The sequence below is a fragment of the Bombyx mandarina genome, chromosome 13 (assembly GCF_030267445.1).
Source record: "Bombyx mandarina strain Sakado chromosome 13, ASM3026744v2".
NCBI classification, from domain to species: Eukaryota; Metazoa; Arthropoda; class Insecta; order Lepidoptera; family Bombycidae; genus Bombyx; species Bombyx mandarina.
In genome coordinates this window covers 14,473,160-14,488,366 of record NC_143220.1, presented here as the reverse complement: position 1 = coordinate 14,488,366, position 15,207 = coordinate 14,473,160, and the positions used below count along the sequence as shown (strand labels likewise).

The 15,207-nt window shown below is 33.4% G+C and overlaps 3 protein-coding genes and 1 long non-coding RNA gene across 4 annotated transcripts; 3 read left to right on the top strand and 1 right to left on the bottom strand.

Annotated features, from left to right (window-relative positions):
* The first annotated feature begins 1,656 nt into the window (after nt 1-1,656).
* On the top strand, nt 1,657-3,509 carry LOC149501670 (uncharacterized). The gene is made up of 2 exons (XM_089732548.1): nt 1,657-1,742; nt 2,075-3,509. Exons 1-2 carry the CDS (start codon nt 1,657-1,659, stop codon nt 3,507-3,509), a joined length of 1,521 nt encoding a protein of 506 aa, XP_089588674.1.
* A 1,126-nt stretch (nt 3,510-4,635) lies between these two features.
* LOC114248560 (uncharacterized) lies at nt 4,636-5,882 on the top strand. Its single transcript, XM_028181832.2, has 2 exons — nt 4,636-5,070; nt 5,648-5,882. The coding sequence occupies exons 1-2, from the start codon at nt 4,742-4,744 to the stop codon at nt 5,880-5,882; spliced, it is 564 nt and encodes a 187-aa protein (XP_028037633.1). The 5' UTR covers nt 4,636-4,741.
* A 1,767-nt stretch (nt 5,883-7,649) lies between these two features.
* On the top strand, nt 7,650-11,482 carry LOC149501669 (uncharacterized). Its single transcript, XR_016324092.1, has 2 exons — nt 7,650-9,885; nt 9,977-11,482. It is a non-coding gene; the product is annotated as an uncharacterized LOC149501669 (long non-coding RNA).
* A 1,488-nt stretch (nt 11,483-12,970) lies between these two features.
* SkpA (S-phase kinase associated protein 1 SKP1-related A) lies at nt 12,971-14,689 on the bottom strand. Its single transcript, XM_028181772.2, has 2 exons — nt 14,504-14,689; nt 12,971-14,412 (listed from the first exon to the last, which is right to left on the bottom strand). The coding sequence occupies exon 2, from the start codon at nt 14,410-14,412 to the stop codon at nt 13,924-13,926; it is 489 nt and encodes a 162-aa protein (XP_028037573.1). The 5' UTR covers nt 14,504-14,689; the 3' UTR covers nt 12,971-13,923.
* Between the last annotated feature and the right edge of the window lie 518 nt (nt 14,690-15,207).

Below are 15,207 nucleotides of genomic sequence, written 5' to 3'. Positions count from 1 at the left end.
TCAGAGTTAGATAGCCTATTTATTGAGGCTATATAAAATCACGCTAAGACCAATACGAGAGGAACACTAATAAAGAATGTTTCAAAACCGGTTTTTAAGCTATTGCATAGCTTATATCGCGGGCTTTGAGCGCGGCAACTGAATCAAGAAATTCCGTAACGAAAACGAAACCTATCACCCCCATTCCCTACAATGTAGCTCGCGTTCAACACATTAACACGTTATGCTTGTGTAGTGTTTGTGAATAAACGCGCGGCGTGACGTCGCACTGCATGCACATCATGAAAAGTCTGCCCATCACTCTCTCTCGCGCGATTCTAGCTTATGAGTGTGAAGGGACAGTTAATGTTTTGCTTTTGTTAATGTTTATAAATATAGCGTGGTCTTATTTTATTAGTTTTAATATTAAATGATTATTGTCTAATTATAATTGCATAAGTTGATAAAAAATGCTATGCAAGGACTTTACCGCGGCAGTCCCCGAGTGCCACACGTGTTTTTTTTTCCTTTTCAGAGCTTTCGCTACGTGTGCTGTGGAAACGGTTAAAGTTTCGTTAAAATGTATGACAGAATTATTCCCCTTTAAAAGTTCTAAAAAAAGTCCGCGACAGCATATGTCTATACTTTAAGGTTGATTCACTATAACTTTTTTCATGCTGACCAAATTTGTTCTAAAATAAAGCATTATTTGTGAAGGTGTTTTTTATAAAAATGATATTAACCATTATGCAAATAAATACGTTACCTATTTATTACGTAAATAAAATAAATGTGGTCGAATTAATAACCTTCTCCTTTAATCTCGTTTAAAAATCGTGATTTTGGTAACGTAAATAGCTCCTTAACATTCATATTAAAAAATATTTTCACCTTCTACGTAAATGAAGTCGTCGGTAAAGTTTAGCGTTGTTCCAAAGTAACTATTCCACGCGAACGAAGTCGCGAGCAAAAGCTAGTTTAATATAAATTTTTATTGCATTGTGGGACCAGTGAGATCACGATCCATCCGGTGTTAGTGTTTACCAGAGCCCATAAACTTCATAACGTGTATGCCGTTATCCATTTTGAAACATGAGGTTGAAGTCTCAATTGCGTTGTATAACGGCTGTCTCATTTATTTAAATCACAGCGCAACATCGCTTCGCGTCAGAAATAGACAGATTGATGTGATGATGATGATTAATAATATGAGCATTCTCGTGCGTTATTGCTTACTGATTAGTTTTATTATTCGTAGTTACTTATACATTTTCAATAATAAAGCCAAGCCAGCCGAGTCGCTGCCTCCTATTTCTTTTTTCGATGTTAAATCAACAAGAGGGATGAGTTCAGTGTGCTTAGTGCGAGTTTTATAATGTTCTCGATAGCGTAAAAGTTAGCTCATATTTGTATGGAATGGAATCGTTTGCCTACGTTTGCCGCTAGGGGCGCTGTTCCAACTGCATACAAAATTGGGCTAACTTTTACGCTATCGAGAACGTTAAAAAACTTGCACCAAACACACAGGTGTGTATATCACTGAACTGGTTTTGGGTAGATTTTTTTCTTGGACTTGCCGCTGCCTAACGTTGGGTACTGTCTTGAAAGACTTGATATAGCGCTTGGCAATCGCTGAGTAGCAGAGTTAATTCCAGATCTATATGGAAGGCGGCAAAAATGTTTGCCGAAATTCCTGGAGTAGAGCCCTGCTTCCGCAATATGACTAACTTTGTGCATATTATATGGCAATTTTGTAGGAAAAGGTAACACCTAGTATTACAACAGAAATAATGATAGAAATCACATCGTATCAACTACCTTTGCAGTTTGACTGTGCCCGTGATATTACAACTGCATGAGCAACTACAATGACCCACGATTAAGTCAGCCATTACGCTTCTACCACCAATGACACTAAAGAAAGTCCTACGATTTTGATCTAAGGTCTACTTACAGTTTCAGCTTAAGCTAAGCTTTCAGCTAAGCAAAATAAATAAAATAAATAAATTATATATAATATAATAATTAATTAATTAATATAATAATAAAAATTTGGCTTAAATAAATGCAATGTGCTTCATTTAACATCCGGAAGGAGAGCTGAGCACCAGAGCGAAGGTCACATACTGTTGAGTGGCTTAAACTTCGAACATTTGAAGGAAGACGAAAATTATAAATACTTAGGTATAGATGAAGCAGGCAAAATAGATCATAAAAGAATTCAGGATCAGGTGAAAATAGAGTACTTCAAAAGAGTAAAATGCATCACTAACACACAACTTAGCGCGAGAAACCTCATAATGGCCATCAACACTTATGCCACACCAGTTCTTTTATACACGTTTGGAATAATAAACTACAAAAATAGTGACTTAAACAAAATAGATATAAAGACAAGGAAGATACTCACTTTGAATAAAGCCCAACAACAAAAAGCGGATATCGAAAGACTCTATTTACCCATAGAAGAAGGAGGCAGAGGACTTATAAATATAGAAATGTTACACAAAACTCAGATTATTAAATTTAGGCAATATTTAAACAATGAACAGGACCAAATCATAAAAGCAATAGTTAAACACGATAAACATAGAGATAAACATTCAATACACAAAGATGGTAAAAATAATGCAGTAAGAATAGAATTAACAGAAAACAGAAACTACACCGATACTGAAATTAAGAAAGCAGTAATAAAGACGGGCATCAGTAAATGGAAAGAGAAACCGCTACATGGACAATTCCGTAGGTCCGTTATAGAGAAGGGTAATATAGATCGAGAGTATTCGTTCCGCTGGCTTAAGAAACAAATCGTGTCCCCCACGTTAGAATCTTCGGTATTCGCTATACAAGATCAGGCAGTAATTACGAGACAAATAGAAAGAGATATTCTAAAGAAATCTGTCGATGGTAAGTGTCGCCTATGCCTAGCAAAAGACGAGTCCATAGAGCATATAATCTCGGGATGTGAAAAACTGGCCGGCACTTACTATGTGAACAGACATAACAACATAGTAAAGTATATTTGGTGGGCAATAGGAAGAAAACACAATTTTGAATTAGACTCGCTATGGTGGAAGGTGAATTTGACTCAACCTCAGATAAAAGAAAACAGCTCCGCGAAGCTAATGTGGGAGATACCATTGCAGACGGACGTTACAATAAAGCACAATAGACCAGACATAATATACATAGACAAGACAGAAAATAAAACCTACTTAATAGATATAACTGTACCATCTGACTACAATATAGGACCAAAAGAACTGGAAAAACTTAGTAAATATCACCCCTTAAAAGTAGAACTAACACGACTCTGGAATACACACACAGAAACCATCCCCATAGTAATAGACGCAACAGGCGTAGTGGCAAAAAGTATACATAGATACATAAACAAACTGGAAGCAAATATAAACATACACATAATACAAAAACAAGCAGCCATACACACATGCACAATAATAAGTAAAGTTTTGGGTAATACAGTTTTCATAAATTCAAGGGAGTCCGAACCTCCTCTTCCCTGAAGGTTTCAGGGCGGGAGCTAGGAACTAAACCGAGTCAAGAACTCGAGAGAAAACTCCTTCATAAAATAAAATAAAATAAATAAACGTCATTGTTTAATAAAATATGTAATAAAAAATTATTACATATTTTATTAAATAAAAAATTATTACATATTTTATTAAACAATGACGTTTCATAATATTGGATTTATTTGCATGTTTTATTTCTTATTATTTTTTATTGCTTAGATGGGTGGATGAGCTCACAGCTCACCTAGAGTTAAGTGGTTACTGGAGCCCATAAACATCTACAATGTAAATGCCGCCACCCACCTTGAGATGAGTTCTAAGGTTTCAATATAGTTACAACGGCTACCCTACCCTTCAAATCGAAACGCATTACTGCTTCACGCACTGCAGAAATAGGCGGGGTGGTAATTTTTTTTTCCTACCTGTGCTAATTGCCTTGAGAGGCTATTTCAGCTTCGCCTTGACGTGTAAAGGTGAGTTCACAGGGCTCAAAGCTGACGACGTTTCTAACACTAACCCTAGCAAGAGCAGTGCTTCGCAGAATCTACCACCGGATCGGAAATGCGACCCATTCAAAATGAAACTCAGTGGGCTGTTTTGCACGATGGCGGTCTGAGCACCGTGATGCGTATGTAATGTGGATCTTCACCATTCGCCTCTTTGGCTTGTATCATAATAATATTATGATCTAACCAAGAGCCTACATAACAAACATACAAAAAACGTTTTCTTTGAATAGGCTTTCACGTTTAAATTGACATCACTTTATCGCTGATTCGGAATGCAGTATTACCCTTGAGAATAATCAACAAAGAATTTAGGTCTCACTCTTTTACAAACAAAAATAATAATAAATTAAAGCAGCTCATTTATTCATGATGTATTAAAGATATAGAAGACAAGATGTATTGAAAATTGGAATTTGAATTAGAAGAAACGTACCTGCGTTCTATGTCCGAGTACTGGTCATATATCATTGTCACTATTTGTCACCTATCCATCTGACATCATAGCTATCAACAAAATTAAATAGGTAACTATCGCATGTCCTTTAGACTTTTACACGCCAGTAGTCGTAGAAAAAACTCTATAAAGTAGTCCACAACGTAGAGAAACTACGAAACATTTTGTGCATAGGTATATGGGCCGCAAAACGTAGTCACAGGACGATAACTCTTGTATTATTTATCTATTTAAATTAATAATAATTTTATGCTTGAACAATGGATGATTACCAAATACAAAATATTTGTAGATATTCCAGGAAAACATACAAGAAAATCAGACGAGATGATTACAATGTCGATTCACAGAGGCCCAATAACGATTTAAATACAGACACCGCAGATGTTTCTCCGAGAAGCGATGGCGGAAATGAAATTATTGTTACTGCAGAGTCTCCTCCTGGCTGTACTTGTGATTTAGAGTCGGAAGGTGAAATTGCTAATATATTACACAAGAAATGTCCTGTAATTACATTAGCGCAGCAACAACTTCAGCGCTTGTTAGATGAAACAGACAAGTTACTCTGTGACAATACAAGATGCTGTAGGTGAGTCAGACTTTATCTTAGATTTCTCTAATAGTTGTAACCTTGTTTTCCATATTCTATTATTTGAATTATACTTCGAACACAGTGTCATTTTACCATCTATCATTATTATATTTACGTTATGTCTTGAAAATCTTGTTTTATTATACTAATGAAATACGTACTGAAGAAATGTTCACTAATAACTCCCACGATGAAGGAATAACATCGTGTAATTAAATTAAACACGAAAAAAAAAATGCCTATTTACTTTGGTAGGGCATCGTGTGAGTCCGCACAGATAGCGACCACCACCCTGCCTATTTTCTGCATTGAAGAAGTGATGCCTTTCGGCAGCCATTGTACTCTGGCACTAAGACCTTAGAACTAATTCTCAAGGTGGGTGGTAGCATTTACATTGTTGATATCTATGGGATAGCTTAAGCTAGTTCACCTGTCTAAGAAAAAAAAGTTGTTGATTTGCTGTAGATTTAATTAGTCTTGTCATAACAATAAGTATAGATAGTAAAAAAATGTATTTAAATCTAGCTTGCAATTCGTTTTTAAATTCAAAAACTAAAACAGTTTTCTATTTCAGGTCTATTTATGATTTTTTACACTTATGCTCAGAATTAATATCCACAAAGAATAAATGTCGGTGTATATTGGTCTTTATGCTAGCTATGGTGTTTTTTGTCGGACTTGTTCTCGGTGCTGCTTCGTGCGGTTCCTACCACGGACATTTCAACAGTCCCATCATTAGTTGCATCGATAACTTCTTCATAAGTGACACTCATTCCAACATAGAAGATACTTACCGGATCGTTGTGTGATGATTGATCAATCTATGTCACTCATTCCAACATAGAAGATTCTTACCGGATCGTTGTGTGATGATTGATCAATATAAGTCACTCGTTCCAACATAGAAGATATTTAACGGATCGTTGTGTGATGACTGATTATTAAAAGTAACTCATTCCAACATAGAAGATATTTACCGGATCGTTGTGTGATGACTGATTATTAAAAGTAACTCATTCCAACATAGAAGATATTTACCGGATCGACGTGTGATGATTGATCAATATAAGTCACTCGTTCCAGCACAGAAGATATTTACCGGATCGTTGTGTGATGACTGATCATTAAAAGTAACTCATTCCAACATAGAAGACACTTACCGGATCGACGTGTGATGATTGATCATTAAAAGTCACTCATTCCAACTTAGACGATACTTACCAGATCGTTGTGTGATGATTGATCAATCTATATCTATACTAATATATAAATCTACAAAAAATCCGTTATAACTACTGAACCATGCATCCGATTGACTTGAAACTTGGTATCCATGTAGAAAATACATGAACTTAATGGATAGGCTAATTTTATATGAGTGTTGGACTCCCTAATAATAATGTTAATTTTAAATGCCCAGCGAAGCGGGCGAGTACGGCTAGTATGTTATAAGTAGGTATACGTAACAAGTATTTTAAAAATGTGTTGTTTTCTTTTTTTTGTAGCTTTAATTCTGTAATATCAACGAGTTAAGTAGGGCAAATATGCTGACACTATTACTAACGAAGATGTCGTAAAAACTTGTTGTGTGAAACTGGTTATGTGAAAAAAGTGTAAATACAAAAGTTTTAGATCTTTTTATTACCTACAACTTTGCCATTTGACTTTTTTCCATAAGACTTAGTTTTGCCGGAAATCGAGAAAAACCGTTTTTTACTCTTAACCCCGCCCTCCATCCCCTTCCCGACCTCAGATCGCCCGTAAATTATTTTTCCTTCCATTTTTATAATATTGTCCTCCTTTTCTAATGGGTTTCATCCTACTATTATTTTCTTTCACTTTTCATTATTTTTAAAGGCCTGGTCTATTATGACTTATTATGGCAATTATATATTTTTGATATTTGTTTTTTTAATAGAGAGCTCAAATTAAATGTAACACAATGGGAACCTTAAGTAAAAATAGTACATTGTGCACCAAGGGAGAAAAGTTGGACATTTCCTCGCGCGTGTAAAATTGATGCAAACACATGGCAGGAAATGTCCAATTTTTTTCCGCGGTGCCCATACTATTTTTTCTCCTACCAGGCCGAAAGTTCGTGGAGTACCGAGGCGGGGACCAGGGGCGAAGCCCTGGCGGGGGTAGGCCCTCACAAAAAAAACAATTTAACTGATTTTTAATTTCTAAATAAACTACTACTAATTAAATAAAAACTGTCTGATGAACTTGTGGAGAGGCTGAACGACGAACGGAAGATCTTCCACCGAGCGGGTGATATTTGCTCGGTAGACCGACGGTCTGAATGTTGTTGTTCGGAACTTGTATATATGCGCTTTATCTTGAAAATGTCGTAAGCGAGATTCAGGCATCTGTCAATTATCTTGCGTTGTATGATGGCTACCCGTCACATCACTCCCCTCCGAGACCGGAGGTCGTGTCATTTTAGTTATCGTTGTCCGTGCTGAGATCAGCTTGCAAGTGCCAGTGCTGCTCGAAGTTTGCGGTGAGTCGAAACTGAGCTTGAATACTGCGTGATTGTCGCCAGTGCTGCTCGAAGTCTGCGGTGAGTAGACCAACGGTCTGAACGTTGTTGTTCGGAATTTGTATATTATATGAGTCGTCTATTATCAAAGGTGGCAATCTGTGCATTTGGACAAAAAAATGTTATTGATATGTCAATACAGATTGATTTGAATATAATCGTCTTCTTCAAAGAATACGGTTCAAAACCTGCATTAAATAAATAATAATAGTTAAATTATATAATATATTTAAATTATATTAAATAATAATTAATAGCAGGGGGGTGCAACTCCCATACAAAGGAAAATAACATACAACTAGCGTCATCTTACTCCTGTGGCGACGTCATTTTTGTAACTTTTAGGCATTAATGATCTAATAAACTCACTAGATGGCAGATATGAGTTCTGACTCAATAAAAAATGTAGCGTACTTTGAAGCAGTGCTTCCACTTTTAGGGAATTCTCCCTTTTTTAGGGAAAAATAGCTGATATTTTGGATGATAAAGACAATTTAAAAAATACCAGGATTTAGGATATTTCGGGGTAAAAAGCAAAGCCTATACTAGTAACTGTTGTGAATTTTAAAATAAACGATAATTAAAGTAAAACAATGAACATTTTATTTTATGGAGAGAGAATGACATTAAGTCGAGTTGACAATAGTAAAAGAATAAAACAGAGTTGTGTATAAAAACTATAAAGGTTTGATTCAACAGTAACCCTCTAGTAAAGTAAATCATAGATTAAGCCACTGCTTTTTCTTAGGGATTCCCCAGAATCCCAATAAGTATAATCCGCCAAATTTTTATTTACCTATTTTCGTTGATGTCACCAGAACTTACTTGTATTGTAATATACAGGCACTTCATGTACCATGAAAGATTATCATGGTAATTTCATTTACGAAAACCTTGTAATTGTCATTTCACTTTTGCTAGCAGTTCCTTCTTCAAAGACTGAGGTGGAAAGATTATTCAGTGTTCTCAAATTTAAAAACTGACAAAAGAAACAGGCTTTCTAATGAAACCCTGAACGGCTTGCTTCATAGAAAGTTCCCAACTTTGCCAGCAAACAATTGCTCAATTTTAGAACCGAACAGTGTTAGGTTGTGCAGCAAAAGAATATAAAAGCAATGCGTCGACTTCCTTGAAAATTCTAATCCTATAGATCTATGATCTTCTGGGGGCGTTTATATTATATATACCTACATTAAATAATATGCTGTGGTTTATTTTCTGTATTTTATTTACGCTTTCTATATAAAGGATTTATGAAAGTTGTCTAGGAAATTTTAGGGTAAATTCAAAAGAAACTAGGGTAAAATGTGTTAAAAAAAACGTAAGTGGAAACACTGCTTTGAAGTTTTCAAAATTCCAGGGCCGTAAAACAATCTCAAAAAAAAAAAAGTTTTCAAAATGTCGTAACGATTTAATTTTTTAAATCGTTTTTTTTTGGTCTTGGTGTGAGTTATTTTACGTTGTAGTATTAATTTAGAGCAACTTTTAGCTTTATGAGAATATTAGACGATTAGACATTGAGAAACTCTGTTTTGAATTCTCTTTAGACATAACTTGGCTCCAATACTTTTTTCTTCGTTAGCGTTTCGTAAGCCTGCGTAACTATTTTCATTTCTTACAGAATGTTTATTATTAAAAATCAGCATGCCTCGAAGATCGAAAATGAAATGCTATTTCGGATGCCTTGATAACGGTGAGTTTACACTATTTTCCCGGTATATTATTTGCTAACAGAATTATTATTCATAATATAATTAAATGAATTAGCACCAACTAATGGTCCTTCCTATTTCTGCTGCCTAGCTATCATATATGTTAAGTTTTGATCAAAACAGTCGGTATTAAGTCTCGTACTATCACACACACACCTCAGATAATAAAATTGTCTCGAGTGGGTGGAAGTATTTATGTTTTGCAACTCAGCGTATTATATGCTTATTGTCAAGTGGGCCCGAACTAGTTTTTTGAAATGATCAATCAGTCATGCTTTCCTGTTTAAATAAAATACAGCACAATTGATCTCACATCCAAAGTTAGATGATGGCATTCACGTTTTGTTTCCTGGTGTTTGATAACTAAGTTACACCAAGTGGCCTGTGACCACGTTCATCCTTCTACCCAATATAAAATAATGTTTTTATTTTTGTAGACAAAGGTTTGATAATGACAAAATTTTATGGAAAAATTATAAGGAGCACTAAAATGTCTGAAACATGAAAAGATTGATGCACTATATTTGAACCAGAACGTGTTATGTAATATATTAATTTGTAAGTAAGATTACATTAACACTAAATTTTTCATGGTCGTATTTTTTCAATATTTGTTACATACTTAAGATACTTTGTTTCTCCGTTTCAGAAGAGAAACTGATTCAGCAAGGAACGTGAACTCTCAAGGGTACTAAATTTTTTTCAAATATGTTTATAATTGATAAATTAATAATTGAAATAGTTCATAAGAACTAAATTGATGCCAATTTTGTTTTAAAATAGGTTGTTTAGTTCTTATAGTTATAGTATTACGTTTGAATAGTTGTAATTAGTAAGTTAGTAATATATGAAAATACTGATATAAATTTTTGTAAATAACCTTTTGTAAATTCTACGAGAAGATGATTTTAATTAATGATCAAAAGTCAACGGTCTTTAAAAGCATTATTTGCAATTATTTAGATTAACTGTGGAATATATTTGCTAAGTTGTGTTTTCTGTATGAGCAGATATAAATGAAAATGCCCAAACATGATTATGTTTCTTACATTTTCATTATGTGAAATCAATATGCTTGTGACTGAGTATATTAATAATTTATTAAAACTTAAGTGATAGACAGCAACCCCTATGGCACTGCAGAAGTTTATAAGCACTGGTGACCACTTATCATGGGCCGGGTTGCGTGCTCGTCTGCTGTTGAGTGCAATAAAAATTTTCGAAACCCTTTCTATTATTTAGATGTAATATTAGTGTACATTTAATTTGGATTAAAAGATAAATTTACATTTTATGTTTGCATGTGTATGTTTATAATTCATTTGCATGTAACGAACACCAGTTTCTTTTGTAACAAAATGTAAACTAATGGTTTGTAATGAATGTAATTAACTTTAAGATGATTTTCTTTCAATCTGCTGTTTGTTTCATCTAGTATTACCAAAGCTAAAGCATCAGAAACGTCAGAATAGAAATAATTTAGATAGGGAATAAAAGTATAACTAATGTAATCATGTCTAAGATTACTATAAGCGTCATTAAGTACAAACTATCAATATTTAAGAGTACTTTAAATCATCATTACATTTTTTAAACATTTTTTGTTTTTAAATCATGTAATAAAACGTTTGTGCAGAACAAAATGTCACATGTTATGAACATGATTGTGGGTTAATCGTTTCTTAAATTTCTAAATGTTTATAAGAATGCTAAGAATAATTTAGTATTCACTTTAGTGTGTGTATTATCTCTACAATGCTAGTATAAATGACAATTATTGTATGACGAAGCATAGGTAGTGTTTATAGATGTAATATTTTCATACAAGGTCATGATCTGTCACGATCAACTTTAAGCAAGAACTGCTATAGTTAAGAAACAAATTTATTAAATTTAATTCAAATTGTCTACTATGTTTGTAATGGAAAGCTGACATGTTTATATTTCGCACAAATGACTTAAGTGACATTGAATGATTTGATTATCTAGACTTAATTAACTTTTAGATAACTTTCGATTTAATGTTATTAAGTACTCTAGTAGGATTAATCTAGAGGAGTTATTGTTATTCGAAATTTTATACAATTGTACGTTCATACTATCTTTTAACAGTAAATTGTTTGTAATATAGGGAAATTAAATAGCTTACAGAGAATTACAGCTTTTTATTTAAAAAAACTGTTTTCTCTCTGTATGAAAAGGTCTTATCGATTAGAATGCTGAACACAATCAAACGTTCTTTAATATTTCATAAGTACTACCGGGAATTTCAGCGATTCTAAACGATAAGATTTTTTCATAAAGAGAGTTAATTATAAAAAATATTAAAATTACTAAAAAAGCCACCTGGTGGGGGGTAGGGAGATTAATAATCGACAGCAGCGACGCCTGCTGTCCTGGGCTCTAACTAAAGCAAAAATAAAAATGAGAGTTGCGCATCTATCTCAAATATATTAAGTGTATAATCTATGATTAATAGTTAACCTGTTATTTATCTAAGATGTCGTTCCGAAGAGTTTTGTGACTGCCAATGGAATACAAAGTCAATAATTCGTTTTTCTGATTTACCAATAATTATCCAAAAGTCAGATTGCCGGCTTTGATAATAGTCGATTCATATGCGCTTTATCTTGAAAATGTCGTAAGCGAGATTCAGGCATCTGTCAATTATCTTGCGTTGTATGATGGCTACCCGCCACAAACTCATCTTTGTTTAATACTTTTTTATTAAATTTTATTGCATTTTGTTTATTTCACTTTCACACTAAACACAATATTGCAAATTACCCGAGCACAACAATGGCGGAGAATTTTAGGTGCGTGAGGACAGACGTAGACACTAACGCGCATGCGCACTTGTACCCAGGGGGGAAAAGTTACACTTTCTTCCCTGTGCAGCGGGAGGAAAAATTACACTTTCTTCCCTGTACAGCGGGAGAAAAAGTTACACTTTCTTCCCTGTACAGCGGGAGGAAAAGTTACACTTTCTTCCCTGTACAGCGGGACGAAAACCGAACTTTCGGCGTCGGTAGGAGAAAAAAAACAACCAGTGGAACGAGCTATATTCCTTGGCACTAAACCAAGAAAATGCTAACAAAAAGAAGAAGGAATGAGCTATATTGTTCCTGATGTACATCAAGGGAGGTAGAGAGAAGATTGCAGGTTCATACATTGGATAGCATTGGCGTAACGCGCACATTTTGTTACGAATTAAGGAAAATATTGCAGATGTCAAACCCAACATAAGTCTGATTTATTTTAACATACTCTGGACAGTGCTAATAGTGAAATTTAACATGGCTCAATACACCCTAAACAATTCTTAATTCCATAAATAGCTCATGAAGCTATTGTAAATAAAAGGAAAAAAGGTTAGATCAGAATCATCTGACTATTAACATGAAATCCCAAGTCAAACAAACTATGAGACCTAAACATTATGTTCTATGAAAAGGAGAGAATTGATAATTATTATTTATTTTTTTTCATTTGTAAAGATATTTTATTATTAAAATAATAATAATTGTAAACAATAAATAATTGCCAATAAGATTTTTTCATTACAAATTTTATCCATGACCACAAAAACTGTTAGATTTTGAAACAACTGAAATTATAAATTGATAATAATATACTCAAGATAAACTGTAAAAGTAGTTTTTTAATTATAAAAATTACAATCCAACAAAAAATAATCACCTTTAAAATTTTATTTTACATAGCATACAATGTAGCACAATAAAAATTTAATTGCTGGAACTCACTTTCAGTTTCTTTTGAAATAGGCAGACGGACATTTCTGACTATGGGTTCATATACTAAGCTTTAAAAGTAATTTTAATGACAAATATCTAGAGGCAAAAATAGTTTCATATATATTATTTTCATTTGTTATGCTGATGGTTTAATTCTGTTTTAGCATCAGGAACTGACTCTAAGGGAATGTGGTTATCAAATACATACATATACAGTCAAAATCTGTTATAACGACATCGAAGGGACTGCTCATATTCAGTCGTAACAACCGGTGAAATTTAATGTGTAGTGGGTATGTATAAAGCAATGTTTTTAATAAGGCGGTCATATAGCATTCAGCCGGGACCTTTGTTCTAGGTTATTATAACCAGCATGTTGTTCTAAACGATGTCGCAGTAAACGGTTTTGACTGTATATTTATTTACTTTTTGTATTGACATTGATGGTGACAAACTTATTTTTGTGGTTTAACATTGCAATGGATACTGGCAATTTCTGGACACAATCAAGACTACCCACACAATTAGTTAAAAAATAAGCAGATGACAAAAATTTAAGTCAGTGATTTATGCTAATTATTTCTATTTCATTAAGTAAATTTTCCAATAAATATAATAGAATTAAAGTTAAATGAAAAGTAATTTAAATGATAATTTGAAAATTTAAATTTTATTGAAAATCACAATGACATGATGTACCTATTTTTATATAATTTACAACACAAACAAATTTACTTGGTTTAAATTAATTATTCTTTATTGCCATGGGAAAAATAGTTTAATGTTGCATACATAGTGATAATACTACATAAAGATGCTTGCAAATAGCATTTATTATGGTTTACTTTTCTTCACACCATTCATTCTCTTTACGAACCTGATCTTCTTCTGCAGCAGTGAAATCATTCTTAATGTTGAACGTTTTACGGATTTCTTCAGGAGTCTTTCCTTTGATCATGTTTGCTACAGTTTTACATGTGACATCTAATAAACCCTTGATGTCCAAATAATTTGCAGCTAATATTAATTCAAAGAGTGTGCCTTGGTCAACTTTCAAAAAATCAGCATCCCATGATGATATGTCATCAGTCCTCTTTTCCTTGTTTTCGTCATCTTCTGGTAGCGGAGGATCGTCTTTATGATAAGTAGCCCACTGAATAACTTTTTTGAGTATTGCAGAATTGACATTAGGTAAAGGTACAACTTCCTCTTCATCCTCTTCCATGCCTAAGTCTTCTAGCATAGTTTTGATAGTTACGGAGCATTTGGCGATTTCAACATCAACAACGAAGACCTCGTTGTCTGATGATTGCAACTTAATATTTGGCATCTAGAACAAAAGAGCGGTGGGAACGTAAATCATAAAACGACGGCTGAGAATAAGACGCCATTTTCCAATTTATAAATAGCGAAGTATTTACCTTGTTTTTTCAAGTATTTGAATGTTCACAATTAAGTGAAATTTATTTATCTTCAAACGAAAATGCCCTTATGTTCTGGAGATTTTTCCTTAAACCCAAACAGTGAATCAATGAGTGAACGAATGAATAAAATCATTAATCAATTTTGTTTTTTTTTCTGCTTTCGTTTTAATTTTTTTAAGGGATTTTATGACCTGGTAACTAAGACCTTTAGGTCATGTCTTATTTTAATTTATATTCAGATTTTTATAAAATTTTTATTATGGAGTGAAATGAAATGAAGATGATTAATTTGAGACATTAATCAACTGGGATGAAATTAAATGAAATGAGATGATATGGTATGAAATATAATCTCAGTAAAATGGTGGTTATTTACTGAGATTTTTTCAGTGGACTTTTTGGAGGAACTCTATAAGTTACGTCCAGCAGCTTTGTTTCATTTTCCCACTTTTGTGCACTTTCACAGATATTAAACAGTTAATAAACCACCGTTATTACACATTTAAACCTGAAGAAACACTAAATAGACAAATTAAAACAAATCACACAACTTGACTCCTCGCGCTCCCGCCAAAAGTACCTCCAACACCAATTGTTTTTTAAGGGATTTTATGACCTCATAACTAAGACCTTTAAGTCATGTCTTATTTTAATTTATATTCTTATTTTTATGAAAAATGATAATATGGAGATAAATGAAA

Bases quoted from the DNA above. Each gene is read 5' to 3' on its own strand.
- SkpA (XM_028181772.2), bottom strand. From the start codon at position 14,412: ATGCCAAATATTAAGTTGCAATCATCAGACAACGAGGTCTTCGTTGTT.
- LOC114248560 (XM_028181832.2), top strand. From the start codon at position 4,742: ATGGATGATTACCAAATACAAAATATTTGTAGATATTCCAGGAAAACA. The intron at 5,071-5,647 runs GTGAGTCAGACT...TTTCTATTTCAG, and splicing joins GACAATACAAGATGCTGTAG to GTCTATTTATGATTTTTTAC.
- LOC149501670 (XM_089732548.1), top strand. From the start codon at position 1,657: ATGTTTGCCGAAATTCCTGGAGTAGAGCCCTGCTTCCGCAATATGACT. The intron at 1,743-2,074 runs GTAACACCTAGT...AACATCCGGAAG, and splicing joins TGGCAATTTTGTAGGAAAAG to GAGAGCTGAGCACCAGAGCG.